Raw genomic sequence first — 21,990 nt, forward strand, 5'->3', positions numbered from 1 at the left:
GTGGTGACGCTGCGGAGCAGTCATATGATATAAATTTCGCCCTAATCAGTCAAGCTTCAAGGTTACCGTAATTTTAAAAAGTTTGCTAAGCATAATTCTGCGCTAGAAAATGGTCAGGGGCACTTTCAGTACCCTCCAAAATAATGCCACTTAGAGTAAACAAATGTATTATGAAAAAATTGTCGGGTTGCCCCTCTAGGAACTCCCCGCTACCGGGAGTCTAACGAGCAATTTCCAAAATGCATGGGATTTCACACCTAACTTTTGAACCGGTGGTCACTGGTCATAGAAATCTGGGACTAGCCTCAAAAGTTTCATCATGAAAAGTTAAGATAGGAATGTAACAGTTTCAGAAGTGTGAGGCGTATCGTTTGGCCCGGACCGGCCCATTTTGTCCCAAAACGACCCATTTAGCCTAGGCTACCGCGATGATACAAAATCGAAAATTTGGCAATAATTGGCGTTAATAAGTTGAAAATGGGCCTAAAATTTTTGATTAATAAGCTATGATAGGGTTGTAATATTTTTGCATAAGTCATTATATATAATGCCTTTATGTTCAAATCGACATTACCCAAACCAACAATTCTCAGCTCGATGGATGCTTGCTTGCTTGAACAATGTAATGAAGTTAAGAGCTTACTTGCTCTTTTCTTTCAATCTTTTGCTAAAGGGTTGGCAAATCAAAAAGGGTCTTTGTTTGGTTTAGGTCCTTAAAATTAAGTGGAACAGTTACAAATAACCAGTTAGTGTAAAAATAATTGTTTTCTACAATCACCCTATCAATAACACCTAAAATCGCCTTATCATCCCCTTACTCAATATATCTCTGGTACCAACCAAATAAAAACATGAAATGGAAGTTTTAGTCTACTTTAGTCGATTTAGAAGTCAACTTGAATGAGTTGTGATAGTGGCGATGACGAATCTATGCCAAACGTCTAATATTATCTACTGTCACAAAAGTTCAAATTCTACACCATCACATGAGCTGTTTGCAAAAGGGGGTGGGCTTACAATCGAGCAAATATAGAATTATATATATAGTTCATAAACGTCTTTTTTCTGTTAATTATCATTTACGTTTAGATTATGAAGAGAAAATGATATATTCTAATCAAAAACCTGGTTCAGTGGCATGTTTAGTGAAGGTGTAATAATATAAAATTCAATATTGGCCATTTGACACTACTCTCACGACATACCACAAACCAGATCATGAAAAATATTTGCAGTTAACATTAAACACAATACAAGTACAATAGTACATGAGGTACCGTATTCATATTGCACTGCTGCCTTCAAGTAAATATTCAAGAATGCCTTGATGCAACTACATGATCATGAAATTTTAGAAGTAAAAACTATCCCTTCTGATCCCTAAGCAGATATGCGGTTTTGAACTTCAATTCACGATACACTTAGTTTTGTATTTTCACAACACCGCTATCCTTCTATGTGGGCCAGTGTCATTATTCCAGTAACAAAACATAACCAAGTTTGTTTGAGAAATTGGTACATCAGCATTAAAAATATGTTTATTTTCCTACCATTCCTTGCTCTTCAATCCACATGGTTCTGTCTTTGTTTCACATTTATACAAACTGACACAAAGATATTTCTCTGATAACAGAATGCTCATTTGCTCATATTCAATTGTCATATAGCTATCTTCCAACAGAAAGCAAAGGTACGAAACATTCCATTGTCCGCGGACTTTAAAGATTTTTCATTGTAACCCACTCTTATAGCCTGAAAGTGGAAAAGTAAGATATACAGTAGTAAGATCTGCTACTATTCAGAGAATCCGATTCGGAGAGTCCGATTAGGAGAATTTCCTATTCGGAGACAGCTTTTTTCGGAGAATTGTAAAATCACAGCGGCGTTTGTATATTGAAAGGAATTAGCTTACAATAGAGAAATAATGAATGAAATGAATGATTGTTAATGTTTGTAATGCATTGATGGATTGGATTGTTGTAAAGACCATCTGTATGCATAATAGGGTGGATCAAAAACGGTAAAAAAAAAAATTTCTCAATTTTAATTAGCTAGATATGGCAAAAGTTGCCAATATATCACCAAAACACAATTTAAAAAATTGAAGAGGTTTGAACAAGTTTTTGATCTCCCCCACGACATACAAATTTAGGCACTCTTACATACAATAACTGCATGGCAATTTTTTTTTTCTAGTTTAACTCGTTATGTAGACATGGCAAAAGGTTCTAATATAATACCAAATACAATAAAAATGTGTGTACTTAAAGAGTTTTGACTTCACCCTCTTTCAGCATATTAGTTTTAAAGTGACTTGGCGGATGGACCACCCGCGGTTCCAACAGGTAAACTCCTTAACATTCACCATCAGATGGCCGAGAATAAACTCACAAGCTTTAACTTTAACAGTTACCAAATAACAAAAATATTGTTACCTGTTCATCTTCATATCCGCATCTATGGATTGCAACTAAAAATGGCCACTCATATATATCTGAAAAACTTTATCACAGCCAAGTGTTCCGGACCAGCTTTTCTCTGTAGTATGATGGAACTTTGAAATCCATAGTTTTCGAAAAATTTTGAGATATCATGTGGCTTATTTTCTTTGACAACAACCAAGTAAAAAACGCCCCTTCAATAATACCAATGCCACGAATTAGGTAAAGCAATGCAACCAGTGACAGGCCACATTAAGAAACTTCCTATCAGGAATCAAACTTAAAGACTAGGATTTTTTAGTTGTGCAAAAGTGTCAGGATTAAGCTCTCAAAGAAGCTTTCTCAGACCAAGGATAAAAATTCCATAATTGATCAATCACTAATGATGCCATGGTTTTACATAGAAGTTGAAATCATGCAACCATCCAGCAACCAGGTATTGCAGGCAAATCTATCAAAGAACAAATAAAATCGCTGCTGATGGATAGTCTTGAAGAGTATTATAACATTGCGGATTACTTTATAGACACAAAACAAATCATGAGACTAGAGCATAAAAGCAAGTTAATCTACAAATTACAGTAATTCACTGTAAGAGCAAATGCGAAAATTTATGTACATCAGTTGGGCTTGTTATCAGGTAAAAAATGCTTAATGCAATTTGGGTAGAGAGGTAACTCTTTTAAACCATAAACAGACATAACTCAGCAACAACACTACATTTAACATTATAAAAACAAAAAACAAAAAGCAAAAATATAAGTTCACTTGCTCGCATGATGCGAGATCGTCACACATTGGTATGACCCTGGGTTTTTTTTTTTGGTCATTTATCGGTCATTGACCAATTTTTTAGCAAAATGTACGAAAAAAATGTAGTCAATTGGGTCAAAATGTCCGAAAAAATATATAGTCAATTGACTATTAATGACCGAAAATGATCGAAATAAATAAAAAATGACCGAATTTTTTCAAGTCATTTCGGACAAATGACCGAAAAGTCTCAGCAAAAAAAAAACCCAGGTATGACCACATGACATTTGGTGAGTGGTGACGAGAGTGGGAGAACATTTGAATTTAGCTAATTTTAATAAAAACAGTGCAATTAAAGACCATATTAGGAACTGGCAATCGTGCTCAAACAATATACCGTCATTGCAGTCTTTCAAAATTGTTCGTAAGTGTTTGTCTGAATTCGACACCAAGATTCACGAGGCATTGATCATCAAATCTTTAAACCCAGGGCTCAACAGGCAATTATTTGCTTGCGGAGCTTCTTACCTTTTAGCAGTTTTTTGATTGAATTATCACGTCTTGTGCTTCTCGCATTTACTTTGTTTTGTGCCACTATCTCTTGTGCTTCTGTCCTTCTTGCGTAATATGCCTCAGTCCTTGTCTGAACAATCAATTAATTTTACCTCTGAAATACTTGACCCGTTGCGCTGTGTAATTTTCAGTTATCATTTTGTGTGAGCGAGACAGTTCCTCAAATGTTTAGATTTGACCATATTTTTGCTGTGATACTATATGATTCTTTAGCATTTCTTTTAAAAATGTATTTTTCTTATAGGCTTGAAAAGGGCTATATGACTAACCGAAAACGTTCGCTTTTTGCTTTTTGTTTTTATAATGTTAAATGTAGTGTTGTTGCTGAGTTATGTCTGTTTATGGTTTAAAAAATGCTTAAATTACTTGTCTGATAACAGATGAGGTACAAGAGGAAAAAGACGATCCATAACTTCGCGACCCTGACACCCTCCAGCCCAAGCTAATGACAATCCCATTTGTCTAATTTCCTCAGATGGAGTAACAACATATGGAGGGTTGAATAACAGCACGTCAACTTTCTTGTCAAGTCTTGGACGAAGACATGAAACCTTGGATCACAAAAAAGTAAAGAATAAATTTTTAACAATATCCCATAGCTATATTATGTACAAGACAAATACATTGCAATGAATGCTTACAAGATACAGCACAAATGTGAAAAACATATAACAATGTTGTGCTACTTTGCTCAACCACCTATAGCCTTGTACGTCATGATTTATTAGGTAAAGATTAAAGAAAACCTTAATCACAAACCATCGATTGCGGTGTGGTATACACTTGACTATACTAGTTGATGTGGTATACACTTGACTATACTAGTTGATTTCTTTCATGCTTATGAACAGTAAGCTGCTCTAGAGAGAAACTGAATGGCCCGATTCGGTGAGTCCGACTTGGTGAGTTCCCTATTCGGTGAGAGCCTTTTTCGGAGAGTTCCCTATTTGGTGATTTTTTGAATTTTTTTTTAAATTATTGGGTATCGTAACCTAATTATCATTGCCATTTTAGGGTTAGGAGTAAGAGTTATGGTCTTATTTCAACGTTGAATCGCGACATTAAAACGACGTAAAAGCGGCAATGATAATTAGGCTACGGTCGGAATGGCTCGTTTCGGCGAGTCCGATTCGGAGAGTTCCCTATTCGGAGACAGCCTTTTTCGGAGAGTTCCCTATTCGGAAATTTAAAAAAAAAATTTTTTTAAATTATTGGGTACCGTAGCCTAATTATCATTGCCGTTTTTACATCGATTTAACGTCGCTAAACGTTGAAATCGTGCAGTAAAAAATAGAAATAAAATGTGTGAACAGTTAAATCGTCGTCGTCGTCGTGTGAAGCTCTGGGGCCGAGGGTTTATCCTTTTACCACCCCAGATTCATGGTGTTCCCGGACTACACTGGAAGGCTACCAGAGAGCAGCCAGTCTTTGGTTTCATCATCCATGACACGCAGACCTTCCACTCCGTTAGGTGACTTGAAGATGGAACAGTCATTGATAATGTGGTCTGCGGTCTGTTCCTCGGCACCACATTCACAGGAGAAGGAAGAGGCCATTCCCCATTGGTGTATGGTTGAGCGGAAAAGCCTGACGCCCGTACAAAGACGGTTGAGGCGCACCCATGCCTGTCTAGGTAGTGTTAGACCGATGGGGCGTGTGTCGGCGTCGGGGATGAACGAATGGAGTCTGGTGGCGGTTGACTTCCATTCAAAGCTCCATTTATGGTCCGCCCAAGTAGCCGCAGAGATGTCTTGTACATCAGCTTCGTTGATATGAAGTTGAGCGGCTGGCACGAATGGGTGTCTTGATTTCAGTCGACGGGGGTGCTCGTTTGGGAGAGCAGAGATCTTGTGGTGGAAAAGGTGGTTAGGCTCTGGTGCCCGTCGACCGAGGGACAAAGTGGCTTCTTCGCGACGAAGCTCAGCGGGTTGGATGCCAGCGAGAATGGGAAGATTGTCCAATGGTGTGGGACGCAGGCATCCGGTCACTGTGCGCAGGGCGCTGTTTATGGCAGTGTCGATGTTGTGGCAGTGAGCACTGCGGCACCAAACAGGTGCACAGTACTCTGCTGAAGAGTAGACAAGGGCTAAGGCTGCTATACACAAAGTGTCGGCCCTCGTCCCCCAGCTAGAGCCTGCCAGGCGCTTGAGTAGCGCAGCACGGGATGTGAGTTTCTTGCGCAGTGACACCAAATGGTGGCGGTATGTGAGCGATCTGTCCAGTGTTACCTCAAGATATCTTGGTTCGGGGCAGAAGGACAGAGATTTTCCGTTGTTCTGGACGTGTAGCTCACGATCAGCTTCCCGATTGTGGAGGTGGAAAGCTGCTGCCACAATTTTGGTTTCGCTGAGTTTCAGTCGCCAGTTCTGGAGATAGGCTGAGAGAGTTTTTATGTCCTGGCTCAAGGTGTCTTCTAGATTTTCCCACGACTTTGTGGAGTGGAGAATTGCCAGGTCGTCCGCATAAGCGTATTTTGCGGAGACCGTAGTTGGCAGGTCGTGGGTGTAGATGTTGAAAAGAAGTGGAGCCAGGACCAATCCCTGTGGGACGCCGTTTTTCAGGCGTCTCAGTCTGCTTCGCCGTGAGCTACCGGTGATGAGGGTGAAGCTTCGGTTCCTGACAAGTTCCATAATCATATGAACCATATGTCGGTCAGGAAGCAGGCAAAGCAGCTTGCAAGTAAGGCCGCGATGCCATACGGTGTCATAGGCAGCTGTGAGATCTAGAAAGACAGCGCCGGCCTTCTTTTTTGCCTCAAAGCAATCCTCGATGTCTTGGGTTAAGAGTGTGACTTGATCTACGGTGAATTTTCCGCGCCGAAACCCAGCTTGCTCTTTTGGAAGGAGCGGGTCGATGATTGGGTTGACGCGGGCATAGATCAGTCTTTCGAGGATCTTAAAAGGAACACAGAGGAGAGATATCGGACAATAACTCCTTGGGTCCTCTGGTGGCTTGTGAGGCTGAGGGATCGCAACTACTAAATCTCTTCTCCAGATTTTTGGGATTGTGATGTGGTGCAGGCAGGAAGAGAGGAATCTACGTAACCAGGACTGGCGGAGGCGAATTTGCTGGGTTTCACTAGGCGGAGGGCAGTGGCGAATTCCTCTGGAGTGAAGTCTCCAGAGATTGTTTCTTCTTGTGGTGTTTCCACTCGCCACAGGGCAGATACTTCCTTGGCAACAAGGCGGGATGCCTTGGGGTCCTTTGTCTTGTAGACTCGGTTCTGCACTAGCTGGGAAGCGATGGCATTAGCAGAAACGGGGCAATTAAATGAAAATTCGTCATGTCAGTTCAGTTGAATTGTTTTTATTTGTGACTATCATATCAAAAACAATACACGTCAACATAGCAAAGGTTGAGAAAAAGGTAGAAGTGACAAAACGCAAACGTTACTTGTGACCGAAGTAAGTGACAACACCTTCAGAAAAATTTAAGATATGAAGGGAAAATAAAAAAATAAAATGTTACAAAAAAAAAATCATGTATATGTCTATAAGTTAGTACTTTTAAATAGTTAAAATGATTACCGGTAGTTTGGATCAACAAATGTGTGGCCTACAGCTTGGATTGAAAGGAAATTATCGGGTACTGTAGCCTAGTTATCCCGATCAGTAAAAATTTGTTCCAAGAACCCAGTTCATTTTTACATTGTAGTAACAGATAACCAAATGTGTGGCCTATCGTTTTAACGTCGCTAAACGTTGAAATACCATAGCCTAGTTATCCCGACCAGCAGAAATTGCCATTACAACATCGTTTTAACGTCGCTAAACGTTGAAATCGTGTAGAAAAGAGAACTTTTGCTGACTAGGATACGCATACTAGGATATTCCACAATATCGTTTCTTTTATAGTTGAAATTCTCGAAGCTTTAGATGAGTGGGGTTTAGACCTAACCATTGAGATCTTAAGACTAAAAAGCAAATTAAATTTATTTTTAAACTATTAATGTTTGCTCAGATAAAATTGACATGTATCCTGCGTCGCCTTCTGCATGCAAACTTATAATATATTAGAATCCTCAACTATAACAAAATTCTAAATCCAACGACGCCTTCTGTTTATTTACAGTAGAGAATTTTGTATTCTATTCCACAATATTGTTTCTTTTATAGTTGTCATTCTCGAAGCTTTAGACCTAACCACTGAGATCTTAAATCATATTTATGACACCGGAAAGACCCTAGTGATATGGTACGTTCCATATTCATAACTTTACCAAAGAAAACCGGAGCAACAGAATGCTTCTTCTTCGTCGTATGAGCTGTTCTTCTGGACTATATGTTTGGGCATGATGTCATCAGCCACTCGACAGTCTCGTCATCCAGGGCCTTCAGTCCAGGCGCTCCATGTGGTGGTTGATGGATTGGGCAGTCATGGACGACATGATCTACTGTCTGGTCTGTGGCGCCACACTCGCATCCCGGTGAGGAAGCCAGGCCCCATTTGCACATGTCTGAACAAAAGCGACCGACGCCGGTTCGTAGGCGGTTAAGCCGGACCCACGCAAGTCTTGCGAGGGACATTCCCGGAGGGTGGGGATCGACGTCGGGTAGGAAATCACGGAGTCGGGAGGTGTTGTTTTGCCACTCCATGTTCCATGTGTAGTTCGTCCAGTGTGCCGCACTTATTCCAAGATCTTCAACGTTGTTCAGAAGCTGTCGTGCGGCGGGCACAAATGGGCGTCTTGATTTCAGTCGCTGCTGTCCTCCAGGTAGGCGTTGAAATGTACTGTGGAGGAGGTGGTCGGGGTCCAGTGCGCGACGAGCAAGGGAAATCATGGCTCCTTTACGGCGAAGCTCAGCAGGTTGGATGCCTGCAAGGATGGGAAGGCAGTCCGTTGGAGTGGGACGCAGGCATCCAGCCACAGTGCGTAGTGCGTCATTGATGGCGGTGTCAATGTGGTGGGTGTGAGAGCTGCGGCACCACACTGGTGCGCAGTACTCAGCAGTAGAATGGACAAGGGCCAAGGTAGCTGTGCGAAGGGTTTTCGCATCAGCTCCCCAACCGGAACCCGCCAGCCGCCTCAAAAGTGCAACGCGCGCAGATAGTTTTTTGCGCAGTGACTCCAGGTGTCGTCGGTACGTGAGTGACCTGTCCAGGGTTACGCCGAGGTAGGTGGGTTCGGCGCAGTAGGGGAGGTGTTCGTCATCGGTGGTAATGTTGATCTCACGTTTTGCTTCCTTGTTGTTTAGGTGGAAGGCCGCCGACACTGTCTTTGCCTTGCTGAGCTGTAGCTTCCATTTCTGGAGATATGTTGATATAGTTGACATGTCCTGGCTTAGGTTCCTCTCCATTGACTGCCAATCTCCGGCTGGATGCAGGAGAGCCAGATCGTCTGCATAAGCATACTTCCTGGAGATGGTGTCAGGCAGGTCATAGATGTAAGTGTTAAAGAGGAGGGGAGCCAGGACAGAGCCCTGTGGGACGCCGTTCCTGAGTCGACGTAGTCTACTTCGTCGGCCGCTACCGGTGGAAAGGGTAAAGCTGCGGTTTTGCACAAGTTCCATAATCATATGGACCATGTGCCTGTCAGGAAGGAGACGGAGTAGTTTGCAGGTAAGGCCGCTGTGCCATACAGTGTCGTAGGCAGCCGTGAGATCGACAAACACGGCGCCAGCCTTCTTTTTTGCCGAGAAGCTGTCCTCGATGTCTTGGGTCATCAGAGTGACCTGGTCTACAGTTGATCTTCCGTGGCGAAAGCCGGCTTGTTCCCGAGGGAGCTGAGGGTCTATTATCGGTTCGACACGGGCGTAGATAAGTCTTTCGAGTATCTTGAAGGGGATACAGAGCAGAGAGATGGGACGATAGCTCTTCGGATCCCCTGGGGGCTTCTTCGGCTTTGGGACTGCAACCACTAGGGCTCTTCTCCAGATTCTTGGGATGCGCAGGTGACGCAAGCAGCAGGAAAGGAATTCTTTTAACCAGGACCTCATAGAGGGAGCAGCTTGGAGTATTAGTTCCGGGCATAGGTGGTCAAGGCCCAGGGATTTGCCTGGCTTTAGGTGCTGGAGGGCGGAGGCAAATTCTTCTGGGGTAAACTCACCAGAGATGTTGCCCTCGACAGGTGTTGGGACCTTCCAGAGGTCCGTCATTTCCTTGAGGACGGACTTGTCTGATTCACGGTCTCTCGTTCTGTACACTCCATTTTTCACAAGTTGTGAGGCGATGGCATTTGCTGAAATGGGGCATTGGCGACGAGAGGCACGTGATCTGCCAGTGAGGTTGTTGAGTGTACTCCAAGCTGTGCGGCTGGAGTGCGTGAAGTCGATTGAGTCTATGGCTTCTGTCCAGCGCTTCTTCCTCTTTGAATCCAATCTTGCCAGCAGGGCTGTTGCTGAGTTGGTGGTGGCGGTACCCTGGGGGGAACGGAGGAAGTCGCGGTAAAGCCTGTCGCACTCCACATCCCAGCAAGGTATGTAGTTTTTCCGTCGACCTCGCGGGATGGAGTCTTTTGCCGCAGATATGATTGCATCACAGAAGTCCTGGTAGGCTTCATCCACTTTGATGGTGTGTGGGGATGGGAGGTACTGCGTAGCTTCGTTTGTGAGGAAGCTGTAGTATTCCCAATCGGCCTTTCTGAAGTTCCATCACTTGACAGGCTTGCTCGGAATAGGTGTGGCAAGCAAGGGGGCCGTGATTAGCGAGGGTCGGTGTTGAGACCTTGGGAACTTCTCTAACACACGTCTGTCCGGCTGGCGATCATCGGGGTCATCACTTGCGAAAGCCAGGTCTGGGTTCGTGCCAGTGTTCCAACGACCGGAGTGGAAGCTCGGTGCGCCCTTAGGATCGTATAAGAGGGCGAGGTTGTTGTTGGTTGCCCAAGCGGCCAGACTATCTCCGTCGTTGTTGATGGAGTTGTACCCCCAGTCAGTGTGGTGGCAGTTAAAATCGCCAGCGTAGAGGCTGGGGTGGGGGAACACTGGGATGGCTGTTGATGTTATCCGCGAAGGTGGGGGCTTGTAGACATTGACGATGTTGTAGCCTGCTACATCTACACAAAGCCACTCGATCTCCGATTGAGCTTGGGATTGGTCAACCAAGGACCAGCTCAGCCGGTCATGGACAAACGTGGCGAGGCCGTGTTTCCTGCTGCAGGTTGCGCCTGCGAGTGTGAAGTTGGTTATTACCAACTTATCCACAGATGTACAGTGAGTCTCCTGGAGGAGGATGATGAGGGCTTGATGCTTGGTGGCCAGGTGCTCGATGATGTTGAGCTTGCTGGCAGTGATGCCCTCGGTGTTCAGCTGCAGTACGGTGGGTCGTCGGTACTTTTCGACAGTGCGAGCACTGCCGTGCCCTGAAAAGGGCATTTTCCTACCCACCCTGCGCTGAACAATCTCATTAGCTCTTGTTTGACAAGCTTCGTTTCGCATACGTATTTTGTATAATTTTGTATAGAACAGAATGCTCACTCCACAGAACAATTAGCCTTGTGAATCACCTAACAAACATCTTACTCCGAATCATGATGATGAGATTGAGCCAAAACTACAATCGGAAATTTCAACAGCACAGTTTTTATTTGTTCCAGACAAAGGGACCACAAAAGGAATTTTTACATTAAAAATGATAACAGAGAGATGTATGTCCGATTCTTCTGTTTATTTAGAGAATTTTGTAATTTATTGAACAATATCGTTTCTTTTGCTTTCTTGCATTTTATCTAGTGTTTATCTCTGCAGTTCCCAGACGGCAAAATCCGTCATTTTTACTTTGATTCAACGTCTGCACACGTTCGAATCAATGTAAAAATGACGAATTTTGTTGTCTGGGTTCGTTCAAAATATGTGTTTTACATCAAGTTAATTAGATAAAGTCTCAGCGAAAAACGTGTCAACTAAAAAAAGACAGTTGCCAAATAGCGTTTGCCATAAAAGATGAAGTTAAAACCTAAGTGGCAGTTTAGAGTAAACCTGGGTTTCGGCGTTACATCAGTGATTCTCAACGTGGTCCAGGTGGACCACTGGTGGTCCACCTGGAATTTCTGTTGCTCCACAGAGAGTTCTGTAAATCCTTGATAAAACATTCTTCAAAATTGCATCATTTACTACAGTAAATTATGTAGCATGTATGATTGCATGTCAGCGTGGCATAGTAATCATGTTTAGGCTACTTCGTGATTTTTGATCAATTTTTCTGGAAATGCTAGATAAGCATAGACTCAGCAGTTGTTGAACTTATTTTACTAGTTGACGAGTAGACTATTGAACTTTTCAAATCATAAGTCAAGTGCTGGTAGGCCTAATCAATATCAATAAATCATATTATGTTGCTGTAATTGCTGCGGCGTTGTCGATGCACGAAGACTGCGCTTCTTTGGTACAAAGTATCTTAAGGGAGAGTAGAGCTATTCACAGTTTCAATGAATGTTAATTAAATTATTTTATGAATGTCCCATGTTATATTTTTTAAGACGTTAAATTGATTACTGTATTCTGCAGTGCTTTCAATGTAACAAAATGTCAGAAGCTCCTGTTGCTAAGAAAGCAAGACTGAGACATTACCATGACACTACCATTCTATTGAAACAATATGGTGCATGATGTTTTGTTAAAATAAAATTTGAAATTAAAATTATGTGTATTCAAGTAGTTAACGTTGAGTGTGCAAATTAAAAGGGTTTGTTTAATTAGTTAATTACGTATTATTTTATTAAGGACTAAGATTGAACACGCCCTTGAGTTTTCTGACCTATGTGCATTTGTGCAATACAGTTTCGACTAGCGGCGTTCATGAGGCGTCAACATAGCAAAGTGGTCCATCGAATTTTTTTTTAAATATGGTCCATGGACCAAAAAAGGTTGAGAATCACTGCATTACATGACCTGGAATTCCTTTGGTTAGATCTTTCGTTAGACCCTCAGTTGATGTTACTTGATCATGGCAGAGGAATCGATTAGTACGCAACGCAAAGGTGAGGTTTTTCTACATGATGGCTACATGTTTCAACTAGATAAACATAGTGCAGACAGGCTTAAGAAATACTGGCGTTGTTCTCGATGTGATGAGAAATGCAAGGCTCGCATCCACACTTGTGCGGCAACAAATCAGGTAATAATGTGTGTTATGATGACTATATTTTGATCATTTGAGAAAATGTGCCAAGAAATGTCAAGTACTTGAATTGTAATAATCGCAACCATTGTTTACCTGCATTGACGCTGGACCTGGGAATGCACCACGGACTGGCCTACCCTAGTAATTACAACTGCTTTGATAGTGACGTTGTGCTATTACTTATTACTAGGGCCATTTTTTTTATCTAAAAAATTGAAAAATATGACTTTATTTTTTGAAATATATAATAATATATGACTTTGTTTTAAAGCATCAAATTTATGCTAATCTCTGTAATTAATAACTCGTATGTAAGTTTTTACATGTATTTTGAACAATCACACACTAATGCATGTAGGCCTACCTACCAAACCAGCTACTTAGTAAAAGTCAAAGCTCTGTACTCGAAAAGTACCCTTGGCTCTTGAGGTCTCAGCACTGGTTGACCTAGTCGCCGTTAATAAGCTGAACTATTGTAAGTCCAAATTTTTCAAAATTGCGTTTTTGATTGATTTGGTATCTTTATAGACTACAGTGTATTTTGTTAAAGCATCGTAAGTCCATCTGCTTTAGTTTTGATGATACAGAACGATGAACTATCGTAAATTGGAGTTACGGTAGTTTTACACAAAAAAATAGTAAAATGGGACTTTTACGATACTCTGCTCTGAAAGTAATTTTACACGTTTCACGTTAACACTGCCTTTTCTTTTAGCTAATTTTTCTTTCAATTGTTTTTTTCATGTTGATGTTTAATTAAGGCTTAGTTATATTTGAAAAAAATTAAAAGAGAATTTCGACAATTTAAACCCTGATTAACGTAAAGTCAATAGAGGATCCATTTAATATTAGTTATATTTCTTTCTATTTCGCATAACAATTTTGCTGTATTATTGTAACTACATTTCGACAATTTTTTATTGTTAAACTATCGTATGTCTATATTCATTTTTCTAACGTTCAATTTTTGCAAAAAAGAATTATCTTTTTTTCAACAACAAAACTCCATGAAAAACAATGTTTAGTTTTTATGCTTTTCCGTTAGAGAACTTTTAGAAAGATCAAACAATGTACAGCAAACACAGCGTGAACTTTAAAATTCAATTTTCTCAAAACTGTATTTTTGGAGTTACGATGGTTCAGCTTATTAGCGAAGTAGTGGCCTACTGCAAGTGTTTATAATGTTCAGAGACTGGATTGTGTGTTGCAAAATAATGTGTCAAGATGATGTCACAATGCAAATTAACATCAAACAGCAAGCGCTATTACTAGGCTACAGAAAGTAATAAAAATGTTGCTTCCAATGCTTCGTGAGACTCAGCGTGAGAACTCGCATTGCATCCCTTATTGACAAATTATCAAATTTCAATGTCTACAGGAGCTGTTTGAACTGCATTTACAAAGTTACTCGGGCTCAATCTTTGTATTTTATAGTAAAAATTAAGTCATATTTTATGATCTAAAACAGAAAATATAACTTTTTATGACTTTATAACTTCTTAAATAGACCCCGTAGAAACGTCGTTGTTTCACTGTTATCGGTTTGACAACTTTCTGCATTACAAAAAAAATATGACTTTAATGACTTTTACTGGCCCTACTAATTACACAGGTAGTGAACACTGGCAAGAATCAGCACAATCATGATGTTTGTGCGAAGTCGGTGGAAGTCGCGAAAACAAAAACCGGCGTTAAAAGGCGGGCTATTGATACAATGGAGCAACCGGCGCAGCTCATCAATGCGGCGATTCAAAATCTAAGCGAAGCACTTTTGCCATCGCAAGTTATAGTGTACCCAAGATATTTCCATTTATCAACTTGTTTCACTGCAACACCATTGAGTGTAAGGTTGCAGTTTGGATAAGTTTTCTTTTTTGATACGGTCATACATTCTGTTTTTGAGTTTAACTCTAAACCCATTGGTGTAGTACTGTTATTGACAGCACAATTTAATAAGTCCTGTAGATCGTTTACAGATTCTGCTATCAAGACTGTATCATCATTCATCAGCGTATCTCAAGTTTAAATACTGAAAAGTTTGGGTGTTCATCAGGACAATTATCGTTTCTAGCACTAGTTGCTACGTTCATCTGATGAAATTGAAAGTAAAATTAACAACAAACAAGATGGTTTATTGCTTCACTGACGTTTTGCGCACCATGACAATGCGCATCCTCAGAGCGAACATACAAAATAAATTTTCACCAGGTTATATACTGCAGTGCGATTGAAGGCAAGAAAAAATAAAACACGCAATATTTTAAAAATTGGCCAATGATGTGTGAGCGGTTACTTTCCATGTTAAATTACGTAAAAACTTCCAACAATAAACATAAAAATTCGAAGGGGTGATGACCAACAGAAAAAGTGCGATTGAAGGCAAGAGAAATAGAACACAATGTTTTAAAGATTGGCTAATGATGTGCAGTTCCTTTCGACGTTAAATTACGTAAAAACTTCCAACAATAAACCTAAATTCGAAGCACTGAAGACCACTAGAAATTCGAGACAAAATTAGATTGCAATAACGTTTCCAACTGTGTTTAAGTAGGCTTGAAGCAATGAAGCATGCACATCGAGACAATAATGATTTATGATATAAGGTTTTGGTAAACGGTTAAAAAAACAAAACTTTTGAAAAAGGAAAGTAATTATTATCAACGCACCACCCCAGAAAGTTGCTTCATCAACATCACATCCAAACATTGCAATGTACTCAAGCGGAACGACGGAAACCTTTTACCAAAACCTTATAAATCATTATTGTCTCGACGTGCAGGCTTCAAGCCTACTTAAACACAGTTGGAAACGTTATTGCAAATCTAATTTTGTCTCGAATTTCTAGTGGTCTTCAGTGCTTCGAATTTATGTTTATTGTGGGAAGTTTTTACGTAATTTAACGTCGAAAGTAACCTCACATCATTAGCCAATCTTTAAAACATTGTGTTCTATTTCTCTTGCCTTCAATCGCACTTTTTCTGTTGGTCGTCACCGCTTCGAATTTTTATGTTTATTGTTGGAAGTTTTTACGTAATTTAACATGGAAAGTAACCGCTCACACATCATTGGCCAATTTTAAAAATATTGCGTGTTTTATTTTTTCTTGCCTTCAATCGCACTGCAGTATACAACCTGGTGAAATTTTATTTTGTATGTTATTCGCTCTGAGGATGCACATTGTCATGGTGCGCAAAACGTCAGTGAAGCAATAAACCATCTTGTTTGTTGTTAATTTTACTTTCAATTTTATCAGATGAACGTAGCAACTAGTGCTAGAAACGGTATCTCAAGTTTGTTACATTTTGTCCCCCAACCTTTACTCTATTTATATGTTCGATGTTTCTCAAAACCATCCCACTGTAAGTGTTGAAAAGATCTGGAGATCGGACACATCTCTCTGTTTAGCGTGCCAAATTTCTTTCAACTCAATAACTTACTTCGGTCACAGCACGTTTTAACGTTCGCGTTTTGTCGCTTCTACCTTTTTCTCAACCTTTGCTATGTTGACGTGTATTGTTTTTGATATGATGGTCACAAATAAAAACAATTTAACTGAACTGACATGAAGAATTTTCATTTATATAATTGTTCAAACATTTTATTTCTATTTTTTTCTGCACGATTTCAACGCTTAGCGACGTCAAAACAATGTAAAAACGGCAATGATAATTAAGCTACGGTACAACATAATTTTCAAAAAAAAATTCAAAAAATTTCCGAATAGGAAACTTTGTGAAAAAGGCTGTTTCTGAATAGGGAACTCTCCGAATCGGACTCGCCGAATAGTAGCAGACCTGGCTACGGTACCCAATAATTTTCAAAAAAAAATTTCAAAAAATCACCCAATAGGGAACTCTCTGAAAAAGGCTCTCACCGAACTGGAAACTCACCGAATAGTAGCAGACCCAGAGAGAAATGCCTATGGCCTTTTTTAGGGCTTCGCTTAGTCTTCTGAACTGATATACAATACATGATAATAATTGTTTTAAATATAACTGCTTTCATATTGCACCTACCAGATCAGTCACTACAGTTTCAATTTGAACATTGTTAGCATCACTGGTTTCCAAACAACACAATGCAGCATCTGGATTTAAATCAGTGCATCTGCATAAAAACCATCATCTCAGTTTTATCTATATTAACCAAGCAAAGTGAAAAAACTTAGCCTAAATTAATAGAAATAATAGGCTAGCCTACTGATAGAAAAATTATTGCCTTTGCAATAAATACAAACACAATCGACATAACAACCATCTATCGGTCAATTAAGTAGGTTTTTAAGCACATATTATATATACCGCAACATTTCCAACAAGTGTTCATAATACATAAGATATATAATAATATGTTTGATGTAATTGTAAGCACTTAGCAGAGAGATGTTTTTTGCCATTATAGCTCAGCTGTTGTTAAGTTATGTTAGTGTAAAAGCAACCAGTACTAAAAGTTAGGCCGCCATAAAATGATTCAAATGGTTTATTACATATATATATAATATCATTTTGTATGTCTGTTTCTATTATTTTAAGTTGTAACAGTTATAATACAACTTTTATTTATATGTATAAACTGTTTATAACAATTTTTAGTAAGACAATACAAATTAGACAATGTATCAGAAAATGCATTTATTGCTTTTTGTATATATACAGTACACAACACATACATGAAACAGGTTGACGAAGGTAAGATCTTGGACAAAAATGTAGTTACAAGACCAGAACCACAACCCACTTCCATCACTATGCCCGGTCTGCAAACCAAAAAAAAAAAAAAAAATTAAATAATGCGAAAATAAACTTTTGCAGGACCACTTGTTTTAATGACAATGTCTTGTCTTCATCTACCAGTACCATTAAAACAATCAGCTGCAGCTATTTACCAGCCAACTACTGGCTGAAGACTGAAGAGCTCAGGAAAAGCACCCGATGCTGACAATTTAGAAACATATTTCAAAACTAATCAAGGAATGAACAGAAATAAATTGCATTAGCCATGCTCGCCTTTTATGCAATATTTAAGTGAAAAGTATATGCAAAGTAAATAAATTTCTGGGCATTTGATGCAAGATTTAACCTCCCGTATGTAATCGAGTATATAGGTAAAAATTTTCGCCAGTGGTTTTTACTTCAAAAAGCAGGGGTTGATCTATACACGAGACAAGATTTGTCAATTTTGATTGATTTGTATGACTTCTCATCACTCGCTTTTGGTTGGCATCAGCAATTCCCTAAATGATCAAAAAAAATAACAAAAAGTGCGAGCAAAAAAGTGACACGCAAGTCTCTAACACTGCTGAATGCAGAACCCATTCAGCAAAGCAATGCTTTTTTGCACTGATTTAATGCCTGCAGACATTGAAAAAGCGTGTTTATTCACAATGTAAAAAGTAGGCTATAATAATTCATGATGCCAGCGTTTGATATCTTTCAAACAGCTAGAAGTGCCGGCTTGAAGTTGCAAGATCAAAACCACTGAATTCAAACAAAACTAGGCCAGAAAAATGTACGATAAGTACGGTACTCTTTATGGAGATAGTTACTAGTTGTATGTTACTTGAGAATTAAATCGAAAACTGATAAAATACCTATGTTCACTGGCGCCGACTTACGGGGTTACCAGGCCACCCCGTAACCGCTGTGGCGGGGTGGCAGCCACCCCGTTTAGGTTACATTACTTACTGCAAATAAATGTAATTTGAACGGACGTTTAAATCTTTTTTTGATCAATGGTTTTCGCTTCAAGTCAACGTAAATCAAGAGGTGAACCAACGCAGTATTGCGAAAAAAATGATTGTTTTTGTCACAAGCATGATACTCGCGTAACATCAAGCAAGCTACGTGAAGATTACGCAACACGTGGCTACGAGTTTTTTCCTTGTTGTTGCGATCGCTTTATTTGTTACTTGTCATAAGTCATTGTTACATTTGTTAGGTTTACAATGGGATTTATTAATCAATAAAATACGGTCTTTCCATTGCCTCCCTCAAAAATTTTTTTTTAAATTTTAACCTACTTGCGATCTACCATGACGCAACAGCGATTGAACCCCGTCCTAATTTTAAATGTTTATCAAGCTGAAGCTTCACGGTTACAACTTGACCAGTTGATTAACAGTTGGATTGACAGAGCTGCTGTTCGCAAAATTACTTTTGTCAAATGTTAAGTGTCAGAGCAGCAACGTAACAATCAAATTCACGACATACCTCCTGTGCTTTGTTTTAAAGTTGCTTCGTAAATTATCGAGCTACAAATCAGGTGTGAAAAAACAATTGCATCTACGAAACACGCTCAGTAAAAATCAAACAAAAACATGCAGTTTGAAAGTTTTTAGGTTGCCATATTGTGCTATCCGCCACCCCGTGCAAAAATGAAAGTCGGCGCCTATGCCTATGTTTAAGCCGCAAACATAAACATTGCTGGTTTGCCGTTCTCATTTACCATATTTAGGCTACAGCATTCGATTTTGGTGCCAAAAATGACACACAACTTGAAAATGGTTAAGCAGGGTACCGTAACATTGCTGTTTACAAATCGCTCCATCTGATAAGAAACCCATCCATGCTGTTGCATCCTAATTGATCTCTAAGTGGAATGATCTCACATAAATTGCCTGTCAGATTCAGCACTAGACGAAATCGGTTAATCGAATCACCTATTTGCCAGACGTTTTGATACGATTATACGATTGATTCGTTTAACCAATTTACTAAAAAAAAAGGTTTATTGTGAATGGGCGTAATTGTTGGGAAGATGTCTGTGCTGACTAGGCTGCAACGTACATTGCAACTGATGCTTCCTACAACTGTTTACAATTCTGGTTAAACTTTAAAGAGTCTACTAGTTCTGTGTTACAGGACACTATGCTGTATGTTCCAGCCAGCAAAACTGGTCCTTTTTACATTGATTTATCATCTGCAGACGTTGAAACAATGTAAAAAAGACCAGCTTTGCTGACTTGTCTGAACAGGTATGATCAAAGCATTTTTCTGCAAACTGCGGCAAACGGACTTCTTTTAATCTCACCGATCTCTGTGACGTCACAATGCAAACTTTGACCTTAACGTTTTTGATTCAAGCGTGCTATTTTTAGCTCATACCAGCTGTGTAGTTTTGAGTATGGAACATGGCCTACGAAAATAGTGGTATGGTAGAAAAATACGGCTCATACTCATTGTTTTGAAATCGCAAAGTTTTTTTTTATCAAGTTTTTTGCGCTGTCTGGTAAAATAATTAATTTGCAATGTTCTTCAACTGAACGAAACTGCACAAATGAAATTATGCACTGCATTTCACAACAGTAGGCTACTTTTTTTCAGCAATTTAAAAAAATTCTTTTAAGTTTTCTGGTAAAAACTTTTGGCCATGCTTTCCAACACTTCCCTCTTAAGCCAAAATAATTTGTCCATGTCCATTCCTTGGAAGGTCAGTCGCTCATGGATGACATCAAAAGCATTTAAACTTCTTTAGTGTGATTATTCCTTTTGTGTGCTCTTCTGTTTCAATGAAGCCCAGCTGTGCGAAAATTGGTTCTTTGTAGTGCGATGTCTAGTACATAAGATTATGGCTTGGGATTACAGACACTTGTCTTTGTTTTGAGCGCATGCGTCTGTCGTACCTTTGCTTCATTTCGCCTTTGAACATTGCAGACAACAATGCGAAGCAAAAAAGAGACACTCTCTTTTCGCTAATGGGTATAATTATACGATTAAATGAATAAAGTATGCAAACTAGAAGCAAATCCTGATGCTTTTATCCGACTTATTCTTTTAAGCGGTATGCGCTTAACCGATACTTTTTACTTAACATCAGATTAGATTTGGTTTGGGATTTCAGGTTTTGATTCAAATAAACGATTGATACGTTTAAGCAGTATACTATTAACCGATTTCGTCTGTACTAGTTATTGCGATAAATAGTAGTTGGTGATTATTCAGGTTGACATATCCCAGTACCAGTAGCCAACTATGAGGTTAAAATGAGCTAGGAGTTATACTTTTTGTGATATAAACATTTGTAGTGCTTCGATAGCATGGCCGATTTCACCATGCGGCCACACATTTTTTTCAAAATTTTTTTGATTATTATTATTAGCATAGATGTTATATTCCAAAAATATCTTTTAAATCACTCACAATTCACAACCTCATAATAAAAATTGTGCACAAAAATGCAGAATTTTTAAAATAGTCAAAAACATTGGATTTTATTTTTTTTGGAATTTTGAGATAAGACTTTAGATTTCATTACCACTACTTGTATTACAACTATTTTATGAGCAGAACTGTAGTCAAGCCTTTTTCTCAATACTAATATTGACGTAGATAACTGACTCCTATTCCAATAATTCCACTTTAATCACTTACAATTCATCAGCCCATACTGGGTGGTCCGTCTTCCCCTTCCCCCCCTTACTACGCCACTGTATGTCAAGCAAAGAATAGTACAGTAGTATAATACACTATTACACAAAGTGAAGGAGTCAAGACACAAAGATGAAGGAGTTTAATACAAGGATGTAATGAGCTTGTCCGATGTGGGACATAATTATATCATTTTCCAAACATGTCTCGCTGCTACTGGTAGGACAGTGTGCATAGTACAATTGTGTTACTTTAATTTGTCAGAAGTTACATTAAAGAACAGCGACAGTCTTAATGGTAAAGTGAGCTATATGCAACAATCTAAGAAATACATAACAATCTGAGAAAGAAAGTACATTGCAAAATAAAGTCACACTATTCTGACGATATAACTACAAGTCTATACACTTCTGCTATCATTTCTGAAATGGAATATATATATAGGCTTTGTCTGCACTGATCATTGTAAAATTACATACATACATCATTGTAAGATTATTAATGCCAAGAAGTGTACGAAACATTAAAGATAGTTTTAAGTGACTTTCTGCAATAAAATACAATTAAAAAGGATTCAATAAAGTAAACCTATAGTTTTGCATGCATAACTAGTGCATCCCATTTTGCATTTAACATTATGTGACACTGGAAAAAATATGCTCACTGCAGAGCCATTACAACAATACAACATGTGAGGGGCAACAATCGGAATGAATAAAAAGGCAAGAACAAGGGCCGCCATGCATGTAAATAAACCGACAACCACGGTTTCTACCATGTAGCTAAACATGTGAGAG

At 39.3% G+C, this 21,990-nt stretch overlaps 1 protein-coding gene across 1 annotated transcript in view; it reads right to left on the reverse strand.

The window, feature by feature from the left end:
* Positions 1–2,484: 2,484 nt before the first annotated feature.
* LOC145787845 (methyltransferase HEMK2-like) overlaps positions 2,485–21,990 on the reverse strand; it is a 31,681-nt gene continuing 12,175 nt past the window's right edge. Inside the window, exons 2-5 of the mRNA XM_082599679.1 lie at positions 17,497–17,583; positions 16,844–16,934; positions 4,134–4,318; positions 2,485–2,635 (exon numbers count right to left, since the gene is read on the reverse strand). Coding sequence (XP_082455805.1) covers positions 2,485–2,635; positions 4,134–4,318; positions 16,844–16,934; positions 17,497–17,583 — 514 coding nt within the window. The remainder of the gene's footprint in view (positions 2,636–4,133; positions 4,319–16,843; positions 16,935–17,496; positions 17,584–21,990) is intronic.

The sequence above is a fragment of the Aplidium turbinatum genome, chromosome 18, assembly GCF_918807975.1.
Source record: "Aplidium turbinatum chromosome 18, kaAplTurb1.1, whole genome shotgun sequence".
In the NCBI taxonomy this organism is placed as follows: domain Eukaryota; kingdom Metazoa; phylum Chordata; class Ascidiacea; order Aplousobranchia; family Polyclinidae; genus Aplidium; species Aplidium turbinatum.